This window comes from Odontesthes bonariensis, chromosome 3, assembly GCF_027942865.1.
Source record: "Odontesthes bonariensis isolate fOdoBon6 chromosome 3, fOdoBon6.hap1, whole genome shotgun sequence".
Taxonomy (NCBI): Eukaryota; Metazoa; Chordata; class Actinopteri; order Atheriniformes; family Atherinopsidae; genus Odontesthes; species Odontesthes bonariensis.
In genome coordinates, this window is record NC_134508.1 from 42,856,886 (window position 1) to 42,874,235 (window position 17,350).

Below are 17,350 nucleotides of genomic sequence, written 5' to 3' on the forward strand. Positions count from 1 at the left end.
AGCTGCAAGTGTCACTGAGTTGCACGAAGAAAACCTTCCTCTCCCCCGCAGAGGCTCTGACCTTTGCAAAACAGCGCAGCTCGTCAGAAATGACAGATACTCCGACCATATGAGAGCTAAGTCTGTACACTTGGTCATATACACTGGTCACAATGTTCTGTTATGACGCATCTTAAGTTACATTCATGTGTATGATTATTTGTTATCATAATGTTCATGAAGATGTTGCCATAATTACTCACCGCTGGTATTCATTCAGTCGAAGTACAGCTGGTTTATGTGTATATAACGATTCACATTCAAAAGCTTATAAGTTGAAAACTTTTGTTTATCGTGTAATAACTGGGTGTTCCTGTGAGCCCCGGTCAACTAGGTTATGTCACTTGCTTTGTTTTCTTTCTGTTTACATTGTATGAGAAACGCATTTGACCCTAGTGGAGGTGTCTTATAGAACAGCAATCCCCTCACGACCTGGGGAAAGACCCCAAAACGTTTTCTTTTCATTTAAACTTCTTTTCCTTTTCTCAACATGCACAGTGTTTTACTGTTTTGGTTCCATCTGTTTTGGTCTTGTGATAGTTCATGCTCAGTACTGGTCTTCCACATTCAGTGTATAATGTCGACATATTTGGATAAACTGCTTAAAAAATTATGCCACCTTACAAACTAAAACTGAGTCTGGGTCTGAGGGGTAATGTGAAACGTAGAAAGGTTTACTCTTTGTTGAAGAGGGAGGGGGTTGATGTGGCTCTACTACAGGAGTCCCACTTAGAAGACAATGAGCATCTCAAACTTAAATACGGTTGGGTTGGCCAGGCGTACTTTTCCTCTTTTACCACCAGCAGCCGGGGGGTTGTTATATTGATACACAAGAATTTACCATTCCAATTAAAGAAGTGTATAAAAGACAATTACGGAAGATTTGTAATTATAAATGGTGTGTTAAATCTTTATTGCCCACCTAACTATTCCCCAGATTTATTAACTAAAGCATTTTCAGAATTTGCTGAAGTATCTTCGCCATTGGCCTTGGTGGGAGGTGACTTTAATTGTCTACTTAATCCTCAACTTGATAGACACCCCCCAAGAAATTCTCCTCTGTCAAGCCAGGCCAGAGCCCTTTTGTCGATTTGTGGGGAAATCAACCTGGTTGATACATGGCGAATGCAACATCAGTCTGATAAGGAATTCACCTTTTACTCACCCCCTCACAAGTGCTACACACAGATTGATTATGTTTTCGTACCCCAGTCTGTGATACAATTTGTATCTTCCTGCTCAATAGGCAATATTGTGGTTAGCGATTATGCTCCTTGAATTGTCTCTTGACATAGAATCCACAAAAAGTAAACGCTGGAGATTGGACACACGTCTCCTGAAGGATGACAAATTCACTTCTTATCTAAAAAGTGAATTTAGGATATTTTTATCTATTAACTCACAATCTAATAATAACCCATCCTTGCTGTGGGAAACAACAAAAGCATATATTAGGGGTTTAGTTATAGCCTATTCTGCCTCAAAAAAGAAAAAAAAATTGGAACAACAGCTAAAACTTGAAAAAGAACTGGAAGATATTAAAAATGCACTTTGCTCCACATCAGACCTGTTACTGTTGCAGAGGAAATGCGCGACACAGGCTGCTCTGGATACTTTACTAACCCAGCAGGCTAAGAGTGCTCTCCTCTTCTCAAAGCAAAGGTTATATGAGTATGGGGATAAGCCCAGCAAGTATCTATCTCATTTGACCAAAATTAAAAGGGACCCTCAAGTGATTCCTTCAATTCTAGATGAAAATGGCACCCGCCACTTTGATAACAAAAACATTAACAACACTTTCAGGCAGTTTTACACTAGGTTATATGAATCAGATCAACCACCAGGTGTCTCAGACAGGATGGAATCCTTTTTAGGTAGACTAACCCTTCCAACCATCTCTGATTCCCAAAAATGTGAATTAAATGCTCCCATCTCCAGAGAGGAGGCCCTATTAGCACTTAAAAGCCTGCAGTCAGGCAAGGCACCAGGGCCTGATGGTCTGAGCAGCGAATTTGATCAGGAATTTCAAGATGTGCTTATAGACCCCTTCTTAGAAATGCTGGAATATTCTTTCAACACTGGTAGCCTCCCCCACTCGCTAAGGGAAGCCGATATCACCTTAATTTAAAAAAAAAAGGAAAATCCCCTGAGGACCGTTCAGGATATAGGCCTATTGCTCTTTTGAATCAGGACATTAAAATACTATCTAAAATACTGGCATTATGTCTCGAGAAAGTTCTACCTTTTCTCATCAGAGAGGACCAAACAGGCTTCATCAAGGGGAGAAGTTCTAGTTACAATGTTAGGAGGCTTCTGCCTATTATCAATATTTGTCAAATACAGGAAATCGATAGCATGGTCATTTCATTGGATGCGGAAAAGGTATTTGACCGTGTTGAATGGTCATACCTGTTTAATGTCTTACAAAAATTTAATTTGGGAGATAATTTTATTAGATTATTATACAAAAACCCAATGGCTGCAGTCATTACCAATGGCTATAGATCTGACAACTTCCCACTTCAGCGCTCAACACGTCAGGGCTGCCCTCTTAGCCCCGCCCTTTTTGCCCTTTCAATAGAGCCTCTCACTGAGGCCATAAGACAAGACGCTGAAATAGTTGGCATAAATGTGGGTGGGACCCAACACAAAATTTCTCTCTATGCCGACGACGTTTTGCTTTATGTGCTGGAGCCTGAAAATTCTGTTTCACGTCTTGTTGATGTAATCACTCTGTTTGGATATTTTTCAGGTTACAAAATAAATTTCTCAAAATCTTTGGCTATGCCAATGGGAAGCCTTAGAGATAGAACTGACACATTACCCTCATTCCCATTTAAATGGTCCATTACAGGTTTTGTCTACCTTGGCATTCATATTAAACCTTTTTTTAATGAAATGTTTAAGGCTAATTTCAACCCCCTCCTAGACTCCATAGGAAAATACCTGAACAGATGGGCTCCACTTCCCTTATCATTACTTGGCAGAGTTTCTATGATTAAAATGAATATTTTACCAAGATTATTATACCCCCTACAGATGATCCCTATACTTTTGTCAGGCAAGGTGCAGAAACTGCTTAATGGCTGGCTGAGTGACTTCATTTGGAACAAGAGAAAGCCCAGGCTAAAAAAAATCACAAAATTACAACTCCCTAGCTCGAAAGGCGGTCTAGACCTAACGTCAGATGGTATCAACTAGCATCCAATCTAAGATTTATAGCAGAATGGGTCAAGGAGGATTCTACTTCTGATTTGCTAAATTTAGAAAAGTCACAGACCTCAGGCTCCCTATCAGGCCTTTTAGCCTTCAAAGACCTAAAGTCTGCCAGGAGTCACTGTAATAATAACCCTATAATCTGTAATACATTGAAAGCATGGTTTATTACACAAAAGCTAGACTAACATCTCCATTGGTCCCGATTCAGGGCAATCCTAATTTCTTACCACGCATGGAGAAAGGTGGATATAGTGCTTGGACATCTCAAGGGATAAAGCGGATGCGTGATTTATTTCAGGGCGCATCCATGTTTTCATTTGCACAGCTGCAAGAAAAGTATAATCTCCCCAGGCATGACTTTTTCAAATACTTGCAGATTCGGGATTTTATAAACAGGGAAACTACTCTTAGTACTGATGCCATTACATCTGCAGTTGAGCAACTACTCCTCCTTGGCCCAGCTAAAAAATCTATTACTTGCTTTTACAATGTCTTAAGCCAGACTGAAGCAATAAATGTACATGATGTTATGCGGACGTGGCAGGGAGAACTTGGCGTAGATATTGATGAGGATAAATGGACTAAGATATGGACTCAAACAAAGAAAATAAATGTATGTAACCATGCTAGATTACTGCAATTTAAGATTGTGCACCGTTTGCAGATCTCTCCTAACAGAAGACATCAAATGAACCCTCAACTCTCACCTGTATGTTTAAAATGTAAAATTGCAGTGGGCACCTATACTCATTGTGTTTGGGCTTGTCCTAAAATTCAAGCATATTGGGTGGATGTTTTGCAAGATCTGAAAAATATATTTGGTGTTGCGTTACACATGGACCCTCTCTCTTTAATCCTGGGTTACCCCAGTCAAGGTACTATTGTGGATACCAACTCTACCAGACTGTATAATATCCTCACATATGCAGCAAGGAAGAACATCTTCTTGTCTTGGATAAGCGACAAACCCCCCACTATATCGAACTGGCACAAGATAATTATGGAATGTTTTCCTCTTGAGTACCTGACCTGTCTGCTTCACTCTTCAGAGGGACAGTTTATGGACATTTGGACCCCATATCTCCACTTTTCTAACTCTACGGTGGCTTCAATGCTCTCGAGTGCCGTCCTTGGCTAGCCCTTGGCTCTTTACTTGTGTCTTGCCCATAATAATGTATTTACGACCTGGTCATTTCTATTATTATTATGATTACTATTTTTTTTTTCTATAGGGAGGAGGCTTCCTTTTCACTGTATTGGTTGGGTGAAGGTGAAATGCAAATGTGTACTGTCTAGACCAATGCTGTACTGAGTGATGTTATTGTTTTATTGTTGTGTTTATGTTAATGTATAAAAAGCACAATAAACATATTTGAGAAAAAAAAAAGAAATGAATGAGAGGAACAAGCTTATAAACCACATTTGCAACTAATAAATTAGGAATGCCACATGCACATGTTAAAAGATAAATAGTACGTCTTTAAGCGTTCAAAGAATTTAGAACATTTTAGTTCAAACTATTAAAAAATTATAAATAGAAACAGTAAATTACTTCTGTTTTTGCTGCCAGTACTTAACTGTCAATATGCAGTGTATGTATTATTATACTTTAAACAACACAAACTCATACTGGATTACAGAGCACAGCGGTAAGACAACTGTAGGTTTAGAGTAATTTCATACTTTCTATCAGTATATTACTGCTTATTTACAAAGTATAATAAAATCTTAAAGTTTTTCTTTTACATTTCACCTCTTCCGGTCTTGTTATTTTGCACAGGAGGCACACCAGATGATGTTTACAAGAGAACAAGTCATGTCAGTTCTCATCAGACCCAAAAACAATCTGCATTTTGGAAGTCATAGCCACAAACATTGTGGAGCTGCACGGAATTATTCATTTCCACATGCAAAGGCAAATTATTTAGCTGTTTTGTTTGTCTGTCTTGATGGGGCAGCTGAATGTGATCGTTATACTCTTTGAGCCAAGGTATAAGGAAGAAGAGCTCCTATAGTTCCAGAGAGGACGGGGAGCGGAGGCTTGAAATAAAATCTCCTTTTAAGTGACTTTTGTTTTATGCTTTCAGTTGGTTAATGATACAGAAGCAAAATGTCAAGAGTTTTGAAGCTGCAGTAAAAAAAAAATATCAGTATTTTATGAGAGCTTCACTTCAGAAGAAGATGGGCAGGTTAAAAAACAGAAAAAGTTTAAAATCATCAAGTAAATGCACATAGTAGTTGAAACGCTTTACCCATTTTACTGTATGTGAGACTTCTGTATTTGACCAAATATCTTGAAGGGAGATATAAATTGGAATACAGTGACCCACAAATATAAAGCAAGTGAAAAAAGGTTCATTAAACTAAAGTGCCAATGAACCCTTCATCCCTCTTCTTCTCGAGCCCTTCATCTAAATCCTTTTAAAAACTTTTAAATCAAAATCTCTTTGAGCTGGTATTGTAAATGAGACAATCTTAGGCCAGGAATATTCTAGCTTTCAATAAAGGATATGCGTGTTTTTCATGGGTGCCTCGTGTATCCTGCGTTTGTTTGGAGCGTCGCTTGTGGACATCCTCAAAAATCAACTTTATGCGTTTGTGGATGCTGCAATGTGTGAAGCAATGTAGGACCAAAATCTGACCGGATATTGGGTCCTGGGGTAAAAATGGAAAGATGTTTTAAAGACATGCTTAGATAGAAACTACACAATTTCCTTTTCTTTGGCACTGCACAGACAAGAATGCAAACATGTTTTTTTCCAGCCTTTGTCTTCTATTATGTCCCCAAGTGGAGTCCTCCAGTAAAAGGCGTAGTACAAAGTGAATAATTACAGCTATGATGGAGCAAACTGCTTACATGAGCGTGTGATTAAAAAGCAAGTATAGTCTTGGTCTTATCTATCCATCAGGCAGAGTAATGGTCAGTTAAAAATTGATTTATTTTTATTAATTCTTTCATTAATTTATTTAATTACTTATCTCTTTATTAAGCTCAAGGTCACATGGCTGAAAAAGTGTAATGTTAAGGCTAGCAGTGTAGTGTTTCTGGTTATTGTTACAGGACGTGATAGAAAATTATGTCCTTAAAATATCTTAACAAATAACAGATAAATAGGTGCTGCACATAAAGTTATCTAAGTTGGGCCGACACATAAATTCCTGTCTGAGATGTAACTGATGAAAATCTGAGGCACATACAGGCAACTCAGTCACGGTGTCCGAGTTATCTTGATGGTAACTTTTGAAAAGCCACCTCAGGACTGACTCAACTGTCTCCAGTGACAGTGTGAAGCTGCTTCCTGACAAATAAATCCTCCTCTTTGGATTGACCAGCCACTCTATCAACCTGACCGACTGGCTGAGCATCACTCAGCAAACTCAGTTCATGCAGGGGACAGGAAAACAACTCCTCAAAATAATCAATCAAAACAAATTCTGCAAACAAGTCAAACTAAGTGTAATCTCGTGAAAATCTGTGAAGAGCCTCTTAAAGCCAAACCGACTAAATCAACTTGCTTCCCCTGAAAGCAGCACTCCCGGATTTAATGTATGTGAGCATCTATATGTTCAAAATAAATTTCTGCTACACTTGTATGAAAAGCTGGTTAGATGTGTGTGCCGTTATCACTTCTATTATGTAAATGTGAATGTATTTTATTTTTACAGCCATTTACAGACAATCCTTACGATGTACCAAAGTGCTTTACAGCAGGTAATAAATAGAGAAGAATAAGTATAAACAAATAAAACCAATTAAAGTACAGTGAAAGCAATAAAATACAACAAAATCAAATAAGATATTAAAAGCCATCCTAAATAAGTAGGTTTTTAGCCTAGATGTGAAGAGGCCCAGGTCAGAAATAAGACGCAGCTGGACGGGGGGCTTATTCCAGAGCCTGGGGGCAGCTTTGGGAAAAGGCTCGCTCACCCCAGGGTTTGTATTCTGATCTGGGCACTTCCAGCAGAAACTGACCTGTTGACCTCAGAGCTCTACCAGGACTGTTAAACGCTCAGAGAAATATGATGGGGCGAGGCCGTTAAAGAGCTTTAAAAACAAACATTAAAAGTTTAAAATCAATTCTATGAAGGCCAGGAAGCCAATGGAGGGAGTTAAGAACAGGAGTGATGTGCACACATCTGTTGGTGTTGGTTAAAAGACGGGCAGCAGCGTTCTGCACCAGCTGAAGGGGGCTGAGAGAAGACTGGGAGACGCCCACATAAAGTGCATTGCAATGGTCTAACCTTGAACTTATTAGGACATGGATGGCTTTCTCAAGGTCATGACGACTTAAAAACATTTGAACTTTGGCCAGGAGACGCAGCTGGAAAAAACTAGTCCTGACAATTATGTCATTGTTATTATTATTGTTTATATGTAAGAACTCAGGAGAGTCATATAATTGGTATTTCGGTTTGAATTAATTCACTTTAGTGATAAGGTGACTGCCAAAATAGTGAATCAACCAATCCTTGCAGCTTATATGTAAATCAATGTTATCTGTCAAAGTCAGGCCGGAAAAAGGAGGAGGGTGTTTTGGTAGAGGTGGGTTGGATAAGTCCAACTTAACTTGGTCACCACTAATGATTTTTCAGTTGTAATTAAGCCAAAATAGAATATCGACCTAATTAATTAATGTAAAACACAAAAACAGTAAAAACTCTGATGGCATAAAGATAATTCCATTACATTTTTTTTCAAACATGTGAGCATTTATCTCTGGTTGATCATGTGTGAGACAAAGCTTCCCTGCATCCTTTAACCGATTACGAAAAAGCCAGTTTCATGAAAAATACCCCCAAAATTGAGCCACTTGTGTCAAATGTTATAGAGTCTCCAAATCCTGAATACCTTGCTAATGCCGAGATGATGTTCTGATAAACAGCATTATCAGCAGCCTGGAGAGAGGCCATATCTGCCCCTTTCTTTATCTCTATCGCTAACATCTGAGCAGCCAATAGTGTAGTCCAGAGCACTTCCATCTGCAGAAAGCACTTTATCTGGAAAAGGGCACTCCTACAAATAATTTCATTAGTTCAGGATCAGGTTGTAATTCTAACCTGCTACCCACAGTTGTGCCTTACTTGTAAATAAATGTAATATGGTACATGGTGTGAGATCACATCATCTTTACACGGGATGAAGTGATTAAAGCCAGCTTCCTAAAAGATGACGAATGATCATTTTATTAACCACATGTTCTATTTAAAGAGCATCTTGACAACATGCAGTGAGTGTCAATGCATTACTTGGCATTTTAGCAGGAAGTTATAAACTCAAATCAGAACAAGTTGGAATGGAATGGAAAATGGAAAAAAAAAAGGTGCAAAAAAGCTCTCAATCTATTTTGACTTTTATTTGAAAAGAAGATGCGATAAACCCAAAATATTTCATTGTTTGTCTCTTTCACTTCATTCTATTTGTTAATATATATCCATTTTAAAATTTTAGGTCTGCAACACATTCCAACAACGTTGGTACAGTAAAGCTTTTACCACTTTGTTGCCATTTTTTCTCACAGCACCTAAAAGGCATTCTGGCATGGAGGATACCAAATGATGAAGCCTTCTTCCTGCAAACAAACTAAATCTGTTGCTCTAAAACCTTGATGAACCTTCCTACATTAATACTGCCATCACAGAGCGGAAAAAAGCTCGGCAAAGAGCACAGATACAACCCCACAGGGTCAAAGAGAATGGCTTTTGGAGTTGTAGCTGATGATGGCCTGGGTGGCCCTTCCGTCTTTGGTTTGGAGCATTTCTTCCAAAAAAAAAAAAAATCAGAATACCGATTGGACTGACTGCAGTACATGTTTCTGCTGTGAAATGTTCCATCCCAGAAGTCTCAGAGCCCAGACAAATCAGTGATGCCTCTGGACACGCTTAATAAGAGGCTTCTTCTTTTTTGCAAAGTAAAGATTTTTAAAGCAATACTATGTAACATTTCTACCTTAAAATAACAGCTTGAAAAAAATTGTGCGGCTAGAATGAGTTTTAATATTACGATTGGCCTGTCTCCTATGCTCTTCGGGGGTCTGAGTTGGAAAAACTGCGCTATGTAACTTTGCTGGAGCGGCCCGGGAGCTGAGCGGAAGTACTTCGACTTGCTTTCTGGCACACCTACCGCAAAAACAAATAGACCCCTCTCACGCTCCCAGGTACATTTGATTACTCTTACCTTCTCGGTCGACATAGCTTGCACCTTCTGACTCCTAGCCGGTTCGTCAACAAACGTGAAACGTGAAAGCGAAAGGGTGTTGTACTTACGACAGTGTAACCGTACATTACCTCCAAGCCTGTAGGGGGAGCTTGCTCTCACTGAAAACAGTGCTATAGAGTAATACACTGACTGAAAAGAAAGCTAATCAGAATCAGAATCCGTTTTATTGCCATTGTTAGTGAACAGTGTTCACTAACTAGGAATTTGCTGCGGCGTAAGGTGCAAACATGTAACATAGGATATAATAATACAAAATAAAGAATAAAAATATATGAATATAAAATGTACAAGGTGTGTACAACAATACACAGTATCCAATATACAGAGCAACAACAGTGCAGCTTCATTAGTGCAATTTTAATGATGGTAAAGTGAGTGGGGCAGGTTATGAGGTGATTATGAAGTGTTCATAAGTCCAACTGCAAGGGGGAAAAACTGCTTTTGTGACGGGAGGTTCTGGTCCGAATGGACCGAAGCCTCCTGCCCGAGGGGAGTGGTGCAAATAGAGAAGGGTCAGCCGTGATCCGACCTGCTCGCCCCATAGTCCTGGAGATGTGCAGCCGATCACCTTCTCAGCGGAGCGCACAGCTGGCTCCAGTCTGTGTCTGTCCCTGTCGGAACTGACCTACTGAGCATTAAATTCCGACTGAAGCCTGCTCGGAATCGTGCAAGCTTTGTGAAACCGTACTCCGTGAAATGCGCAGAGCAAAGGAAAAGTCGGCGGTTGTATGTACTGGGGATGCTGTTAAAAATAAATAAAAGCCATTGATCGCGAACATTGCTTTCCGGGGGAAGTATATGTAACGATCGTAGTCCGCTTTCACAGCCTTGGAAGGCACACCAGTTCCTGTTTCTCGCCGAAGGGGCGTGTCTGAAACGGGGTGGCTGTGGATTTGGGTGCGGGGGTGGGGGGCGGCGATTGCTGAAAAAGTGACATCACTTTTTCACAAAAACAGATTGGCACTTTTTCTGGGGGATATTCAAAAAAGGGGAGTACTTGAAACAGAGGTTCTGACACTTGCTGGCACTTCGTGTGTACTCCCCACAGCGGGGAGACTCAGAACTAACACCAAAAACATGAAAAAGATGATTTTGATTCTCTATCCCCTTTAAGTGGAAATTGTAAATGTTACTGTACTGTTGTGCTTGACAAAGTTTCCCACAGTCATCCCTTGCCTTTGTAGTTATATCAGATATTAATGAACGAGTTCTAGATGCAGTGCAGTTAATACTATTACATACTGTTGAGGGAGAAATGTGCAAATCCATTCCAATCTTTCTTTGAGGAACATTGTTTTTCTCACACATTTGTTGAAAAACTGGAGATCCTCCTTATTATTTTTTACCTCATGTATAATATTAAAGATCTTTGAAAGTCTAAAATATAACAAATTCAGTTACATGAAACAACTTGAGTTCGTACCGTTTGTAAATGAATAAAGGAAAATGTAACATCCACTGCATTTTTTTCTTTTAACTTTCAACTTTTTCTGAAACAGCAGTTACATATAACATGTTGGACTTTTTGCCAGAACATTTGGTATCTTTAATGAAAGAATCAATAAATGTCTTTGACCAATGATGTCATGTTATGTCTCCAGAACATTACAGAATTTGAATGGAAACCTCATGTAAATTCTGGCATCAGAATACAGGTACAAGTCTTGTTGATGTTGTGCTAAATCCCTGTATTTCTCTACAGTGTAGCCAGAGTGTACACTATATCTCAGGATATAAGACCTGTGGGGCACCAACATCTGGATCTGCTGCTGCCTCATACTGCACACGCCTTTTAAAAGCCAGTTCAAATGGATCAGCAATAGTTCAAGTAACTCTATCCTATATGAAAAGCACTGACAAGCTGAACCATTTAGACCAAATATTCAAATTGCAGCCCAGCACTTTTATTCTTCAGAATAAATGACATGTTTAGTCAACACACTGTCCTTCAATCAGTAACCACATGTCAGTCTTTGAGACTTTACACAAGAGCACATTTTTAACTTTTCCACTTACAGTGATGTAAACAGAACAGCTGAATGTGTAATATGAACAGTGTTCACCCAATTTTAAGATAATAACAGATAAAGTCACATCTCGCAGTCCAGCTCACACTGTTGAATGGTCACCACAAACATCTGAATGATCAAAACTACAGTTTCTAAATCTTTCAGATGAAAACATCTACATTGACGAAACACCTCTTAAACAAAAGCGCTTGAAGGCTGGAGGATATGGAGATGTTATAACCAAATCCAGACTCTCCGGCCAGTCCATCCATCTCATTTAGGGAAGCTGAAGAATGGTGGTGACTGACATGAGCCCGCTGTGAGAGGATGTTCACCATGGCGGGAGTGTTTGACTCCTGGTTCAGACAAACCCCAGGCTCGCTATTTATGTCCCTGTTCTGATAGCTGGTGACCTGTGATTGTCTCCACTCCTTCCATTTTTAAGTGACACTTAGACTGTCTTGGTATTTAATGAGTAAAAAAAAGGCCTGTTTTTTTTTAAAGACCACTTTGTACAGCAAACAACTAGGGATGAAGGATTCAAACAAGTCATGAAGGATTCAAAATGTAAAAATTGTGCAAAATCTGGAAGCATAGGCGGCGAGTGAGCCGGGCATTTGGCCAGGCACCGAAATCTACGTTTTTTAATTTTATTTTTTTTTTACCAATAATGGCGTAAAAATCAGTTATTTAGCATAATTAATAACAACACAAGGATTCTGTTTCAGAATCAAAAAGGAGGACATGACGGTGACGGTGTGGAATTAATTTCCAAGACTAACAAGTGTCCTGACTGTCTGTCTAGCATTTAAGGATTTTTTTTTCAAACTTTTTTCTTTTTTCCACAACACAAGCACATACATTACACACACCCACAAGGCTACGGCGAGCCACAGCCACTCATCGCTCATTTAATAGGCTATATAGACCTGGCCCAGTGCAAATTAAAGGTTCAAATTAACTTCTTTGTTTTTCTTTTGCCTTGAAAAACGTTTGTATATCTTTTTTATGCTTTTTCAAAAATAGCACGGTTCGAAAAGCCGGATGTTTACAATGCTAGCCCATTACCCATATCACCTTGGGCCAGGTCGGTGACAGCATTGTTGTATTATCACTGCAGCGACAACATTCACACACAATATAATAGCCTATATAACCTGTGCACATATATTATATAGAATTTGCAAAATTCCCTGCATAACATTTGGGAAGGCACAGCCTACCCTAGCCTTCATTACCCGCTACCCATGTCTGGAAGTATAAAAAAAAAATCTAAAATCTCATCATGAGAAGTCAATCTATGTTGCCAGTAATAAAGGCATAGACTGGATCCAAAACCACAGATATGAGCAAAACAATGCATACATACTTGTCAGAAAACACGTGTCAACTATTCAATGCATAATTCTTTCAAAATCGCTCTAATTTTTATGGCTCCGAGTTGTCTGCACATGCACTCGTGTGTGACCTGGCTGTGTTCAGCTATCTCACTTTTTTATATAGAAAGCTTCCTAGAGAGACATTATCAAAAAGAGCAGTCATCACAGGGCAAAGGTTAACATTAGCTGCTTCTGCTGTCAAGCTTTTTCCAATTTTATTTACTGTCTGTTGTCTCAACACACCCCAACTGAAAATATCAAATTTTCCACCTCTATTTCAAATCAAACTTTTTGCCTCATTATGCTTTGAATCTCCAAAGAAACACCTACATGCTCAAAAGAGGGAAGTCAGACAACTTAAGCCGGAGTTACAGTTGACGCGTCTGTCACAGCGGTGGTGGACAGTGACGTCAAAATGACGTTTCAGGCCTGGTGTGGAAGAAGCTACGGGACAGATACGTGAAGGCAAAGAAGAGGGCAGAGACTCCAAGTGGTGATGCCGGGGGCTTCAGACCTTCACCTCTTTTAACTGAACTAAAAAATTAAAATGATCCGAGTACTGCAGCAGTATCATTAATGACAGTATTCCTGCCCTTGACAGAGGCATTGTTTTCTTCTCGACTTTCGTGGTTGTAGAGTAGTTAGCGCTAACCTTCACGTAGCAGCGCCACCTCTGTGATGGAGAAAATTGCAACTACTGGCGCAACGACTTGCGCCACTATATATCACCGGCACGAAATCGTGACGTCATCAACATCGCTCGTGCTAGCAGACACGGCAACCATGCTAGAGCCTTTAGTCGACTTGGCTTCACTTGGCCAGGAGCTCAGAAGCCACAAGCTCAACTGAGAACTAGTGGGGGAAGTTGCTTGGCAGTGAGCTTGTTAGCTAGCTGCACTAGCTCTTGGGTGAACGAGCCACAACCTCTTAGCTGAGTGCTCAATCAGGAATTTGTGAGCTTGCCAAGCTAAGAAAAAGAGCTGGGACCTCAGAACCATGGGCTGAGAGATTAGATGAAGTAATGCTATGGGACCTCACTCACTACAGCTCTTGGCTGATAGTGCCTTTCCAATATTGTTGAAAACCATGGTAATTACCATTCTGATACTTCCACTTGCATGTGATCTTGTATAATTTTGCTTCCTCTTCTTGAGAATTAATCCCTGGTTCAAACATTCACGGCTGAACCACACCAATGCTAAATGTGCTAAACAGAGTAGAGCATAAACTAAACTAAACCAGAATAAACGGGGAAAGATGATTAATGGAGATGCGGGTGGGGCTGATTTTCAAATTCAAATATTCCCGCTCACTGAGTGAGAAAAAATATACAGTCAGCGCCATTTTAAGAGCATTACAAGTTTTTTGGTTTTGAGACGTACAATTTTGAGTAACACATATACCTTTTTTAAAGGGTTAATAACTGCTGGAGTGGGACTTGATGGAAACCTAGATTATTGGCCATATTCACTTACAAAGACTTGAATATTATAGGATATTTATTTTTTTAGCTGATCATGCATTTCTTTTGATATTAAAGCATTCTTAAAGATATCCATGAATACAGTTTAGGACTGAGGCTGCCTGGAATTCTTGCTAATTTCTTTTTGACATAATTTCTGATATACTCGTTAAAATGTCCATAACGTTGCTGTGTGTAACTACAAGTTGATAATAATCTTAAAAACTATTAATCTATCATCATCTAATTGCTTTGCTCATAGAACTATTTTTATTACCTTAGAATAAACCCATTATATCTCTTTGCACAATGGATCCTTATTGCCACCATGAATGCACTTAGGAGAAGTATAATGCTCAGAGGGTGACATAGAAAAAGGAGGGGGAATCCAGTTGTTGTTATTGTTTAGAGAGATGTTTGACGGGTTACATTTAGGAATGAAAGATCTTTTTTATCAGATATTAAAAGAACAGGCAACTGTGCAGTTAAAAATGTGAAGTGAAAAAAAAACACAGATCTTCTGAGTGATATGAAACATTCTGTTTTCTCCTCTACATGTATAAACATTCAGTCGGCCGCTAGATAGTGGGTGGACTGCATTATGTAGTGGTCGCTGTCTCCAACTTGATTGTGAGGTAGTTGCTACACACTATTATTTGAATCTGTTTTTATTGAAATATGTCCAAGGGAACTTGATGCATTTACATATTTCAACTGAATATTTATAACTGTGATTAATGATTATCAGCGTTCAAGTCCAGGTCTGAAAGTTTGTAAATTACATTTTTTACTTTTCTCCAACTTAATCTGATTTCTGTGCTCAAGTTATCAGGCATACAAAATATCACTGCACAAACAAAGCTAGTTTTAGTTTGTGTTCTATCTTTTTGTGATCCGACTGAAAAATCAACTGGCTTCCAAAAAACGTAAGAGAAATTCCTATCCTTTTTGGCGTGAGTGCAATGGCTGGAGCTGTCAGTATTTTTGACTAACCTCCTTCAGGTTTGACGTGTGAAACAGGGGGATGGCTGCCCTCCTCTTCTTCCTTCTTCTCCTCAGACTTCACTTTCTCTCTGCCTGTAATGTGAGGCAGGTTTCCCATGGGTAGACCCTCATCCAGTATGACCCTTAATGGTAGCTGGGTAGTGGTGGTGATAAGATCGGGCATGGGGCTTTTCTGGTATTCAGGCATCTTTGTTGAGGCAGAGCTGGGATCAGATGGTATGTTTTCATGGCTGCTGGTAGGATTGCTGATCTCCGAGTCCTCGTGGATTCTCTCCAGTTGTTCGGACTTGCTCATATAGGGCACGTCCTTTCCTTCAGGCCCAGTAAAACTTTGAAAAGTTGCTTTCTGTTCCTTCTTTTCCTCCTCAATCTGATCTTCATTTAACATTTCCCTGTCATCTGGTCCATGTAATTTTTTAGAATCATTTGAACTCGACTGGGAATGAACGGTAGTCTCTACATTTCTCAGCATATATCGAAATTCTACTTTTTCAGATTCTTCTTCCTGGTTTGGTAATGTCTCTGTACCTCCCATCTGACTGACTGGACCTCTATATGTGACACTTTCATATGCATTTTGGAGATGTGCCTCATTCTCACTGTCTCTCTGACGTTGAACTGTACTTTTAAAATTCACATCTGGATACTCTAGGGGAAATTCACTTGGTAAACTTTGGTTTAATGGAAATTCAACACTCTCCAAACTCCTGTGTGCATCCACCTGCTTCTCTAAATCTGTAGGTGGACTCAAATCAGTGAAGGAAACACTTTGTGTGCTTGTTAGACCCTGGGAGAGCTGCCAGGAGATAGTTGGATCCAAGTGTGGACTGTCAGTCCCCAGCTCAACACTCGAGGGACTTTCTGTCACTTCCTCTGCGTCTGTTGGATGGTCATGAACTCCGTGTCGCTCTCTCAGCTCCATCTTGCCTTGTATGTTTAACCTTGAAAGGGCTGAGGTTCCATCAGGTCTGCCAGAGCCTTGGAAGGCAGATAGAGCCTTGTTATTAGAGATGGAGGACTGGGTGGAGGGGACCAAAAACTGTGAATAGGTGTCTGAAATGTCTGTAGGACTATAATCATAGTCTTCTGAGTCCTCTTTATCAAGTAGCGGCAATTTAAAGAGAGGAAGATACTCACTTGGAGGTGGGCGAGACGGTGGGGAGAATTGATACCTGGGGCGTTGCTGATCAAACCTATATGGATTACTATCACGCCTGCTGGATGTATCATCTTCTGTGGGTTCATAGACTTTTGGGGAATCACATGGTACACGAGAGCACATTATATCCCCTCCCTCTTTAGGGCAGTGGCAGACCCAGCAAGGATCGATTTGAAAGGATTGTCCCGCCTCGTATTTTTTCTCATCATGAACACATCCGATGCGCTCACACTGCACGCAGCCATCGGCAGGCTCTACAACATCAATGCAGTTGGGTGGTAGATCAGGACAGCTAAAGAACTGGCAGCTGATCGGACCCCCTCCGACAGGGCAAGAGCACTCCGTGCTACCATAGTCAACAAAGTAAGAGTCTCCCTCGGGGACTTTGCCATTCTCAAATCCAGCAAGGATGCAGTCATAGTGCTGGTAACCCTCACATGTGCATCCTTTTTGTAAGCAGGAAGCACAACAGGCCCCGTTCTCCAGCGCTTCTTCGATACAGTTGTCCAACAGGGGACAGTCCACACCGGTGCAGTCATGCTGGCACAAGCAGCCAATCAGGTAGAGCAAAATTAACGCACATCTCAGCACTGCCGCATCAGGTCGAGCCATGGCACCTGGTGAATGTATGACAGTCAAAGGAGGGCAGTTACTGTCTGGAGTCTTCAGTTACTCTTCAAGGATTTTGGTGCATTCTGCTGATCTGAATCACCTTTACTCTGCAAGGAAGAGTGAGAGAAACAGTCAAGACTGATTTTTTTCTTAAATGAAAGCAGACCACCATCTGGCTTTGTAGCCAAAATCATCACAGCCCAACTTATACAGCCTCACCGTCATTTTTATAACATTAAGACAATATTG

The 17,350-nt window shown here is 40.1% G+C and overlaps 1 protein-coding gene across 1 annotated transcript in view; it reads right to left on the reverse strand.

Annotated features, from left to right (window-relative positions):
• The window catches only part of fbln2 (fibulin 2), a gene marked incomplete at its 5' end in the record, with an annotated part of 114,344 nt that extends 97,288 nt beyond the window's left edge, over nt 1-17,056 (reverse strand). The window contains one exon of the mRNA XM_075460751.1: nt 15,319-17,056. Within this exon, the coding sequence (XP_075316866.1) occupies nt 15,319-17,056 (1,738 nt within the window). The remainder of the gene's footprint in view (nt 1-15,318) is intronic.
• Nucleotides 17,057-17,350: the final 294 nt, after the last annotated feature.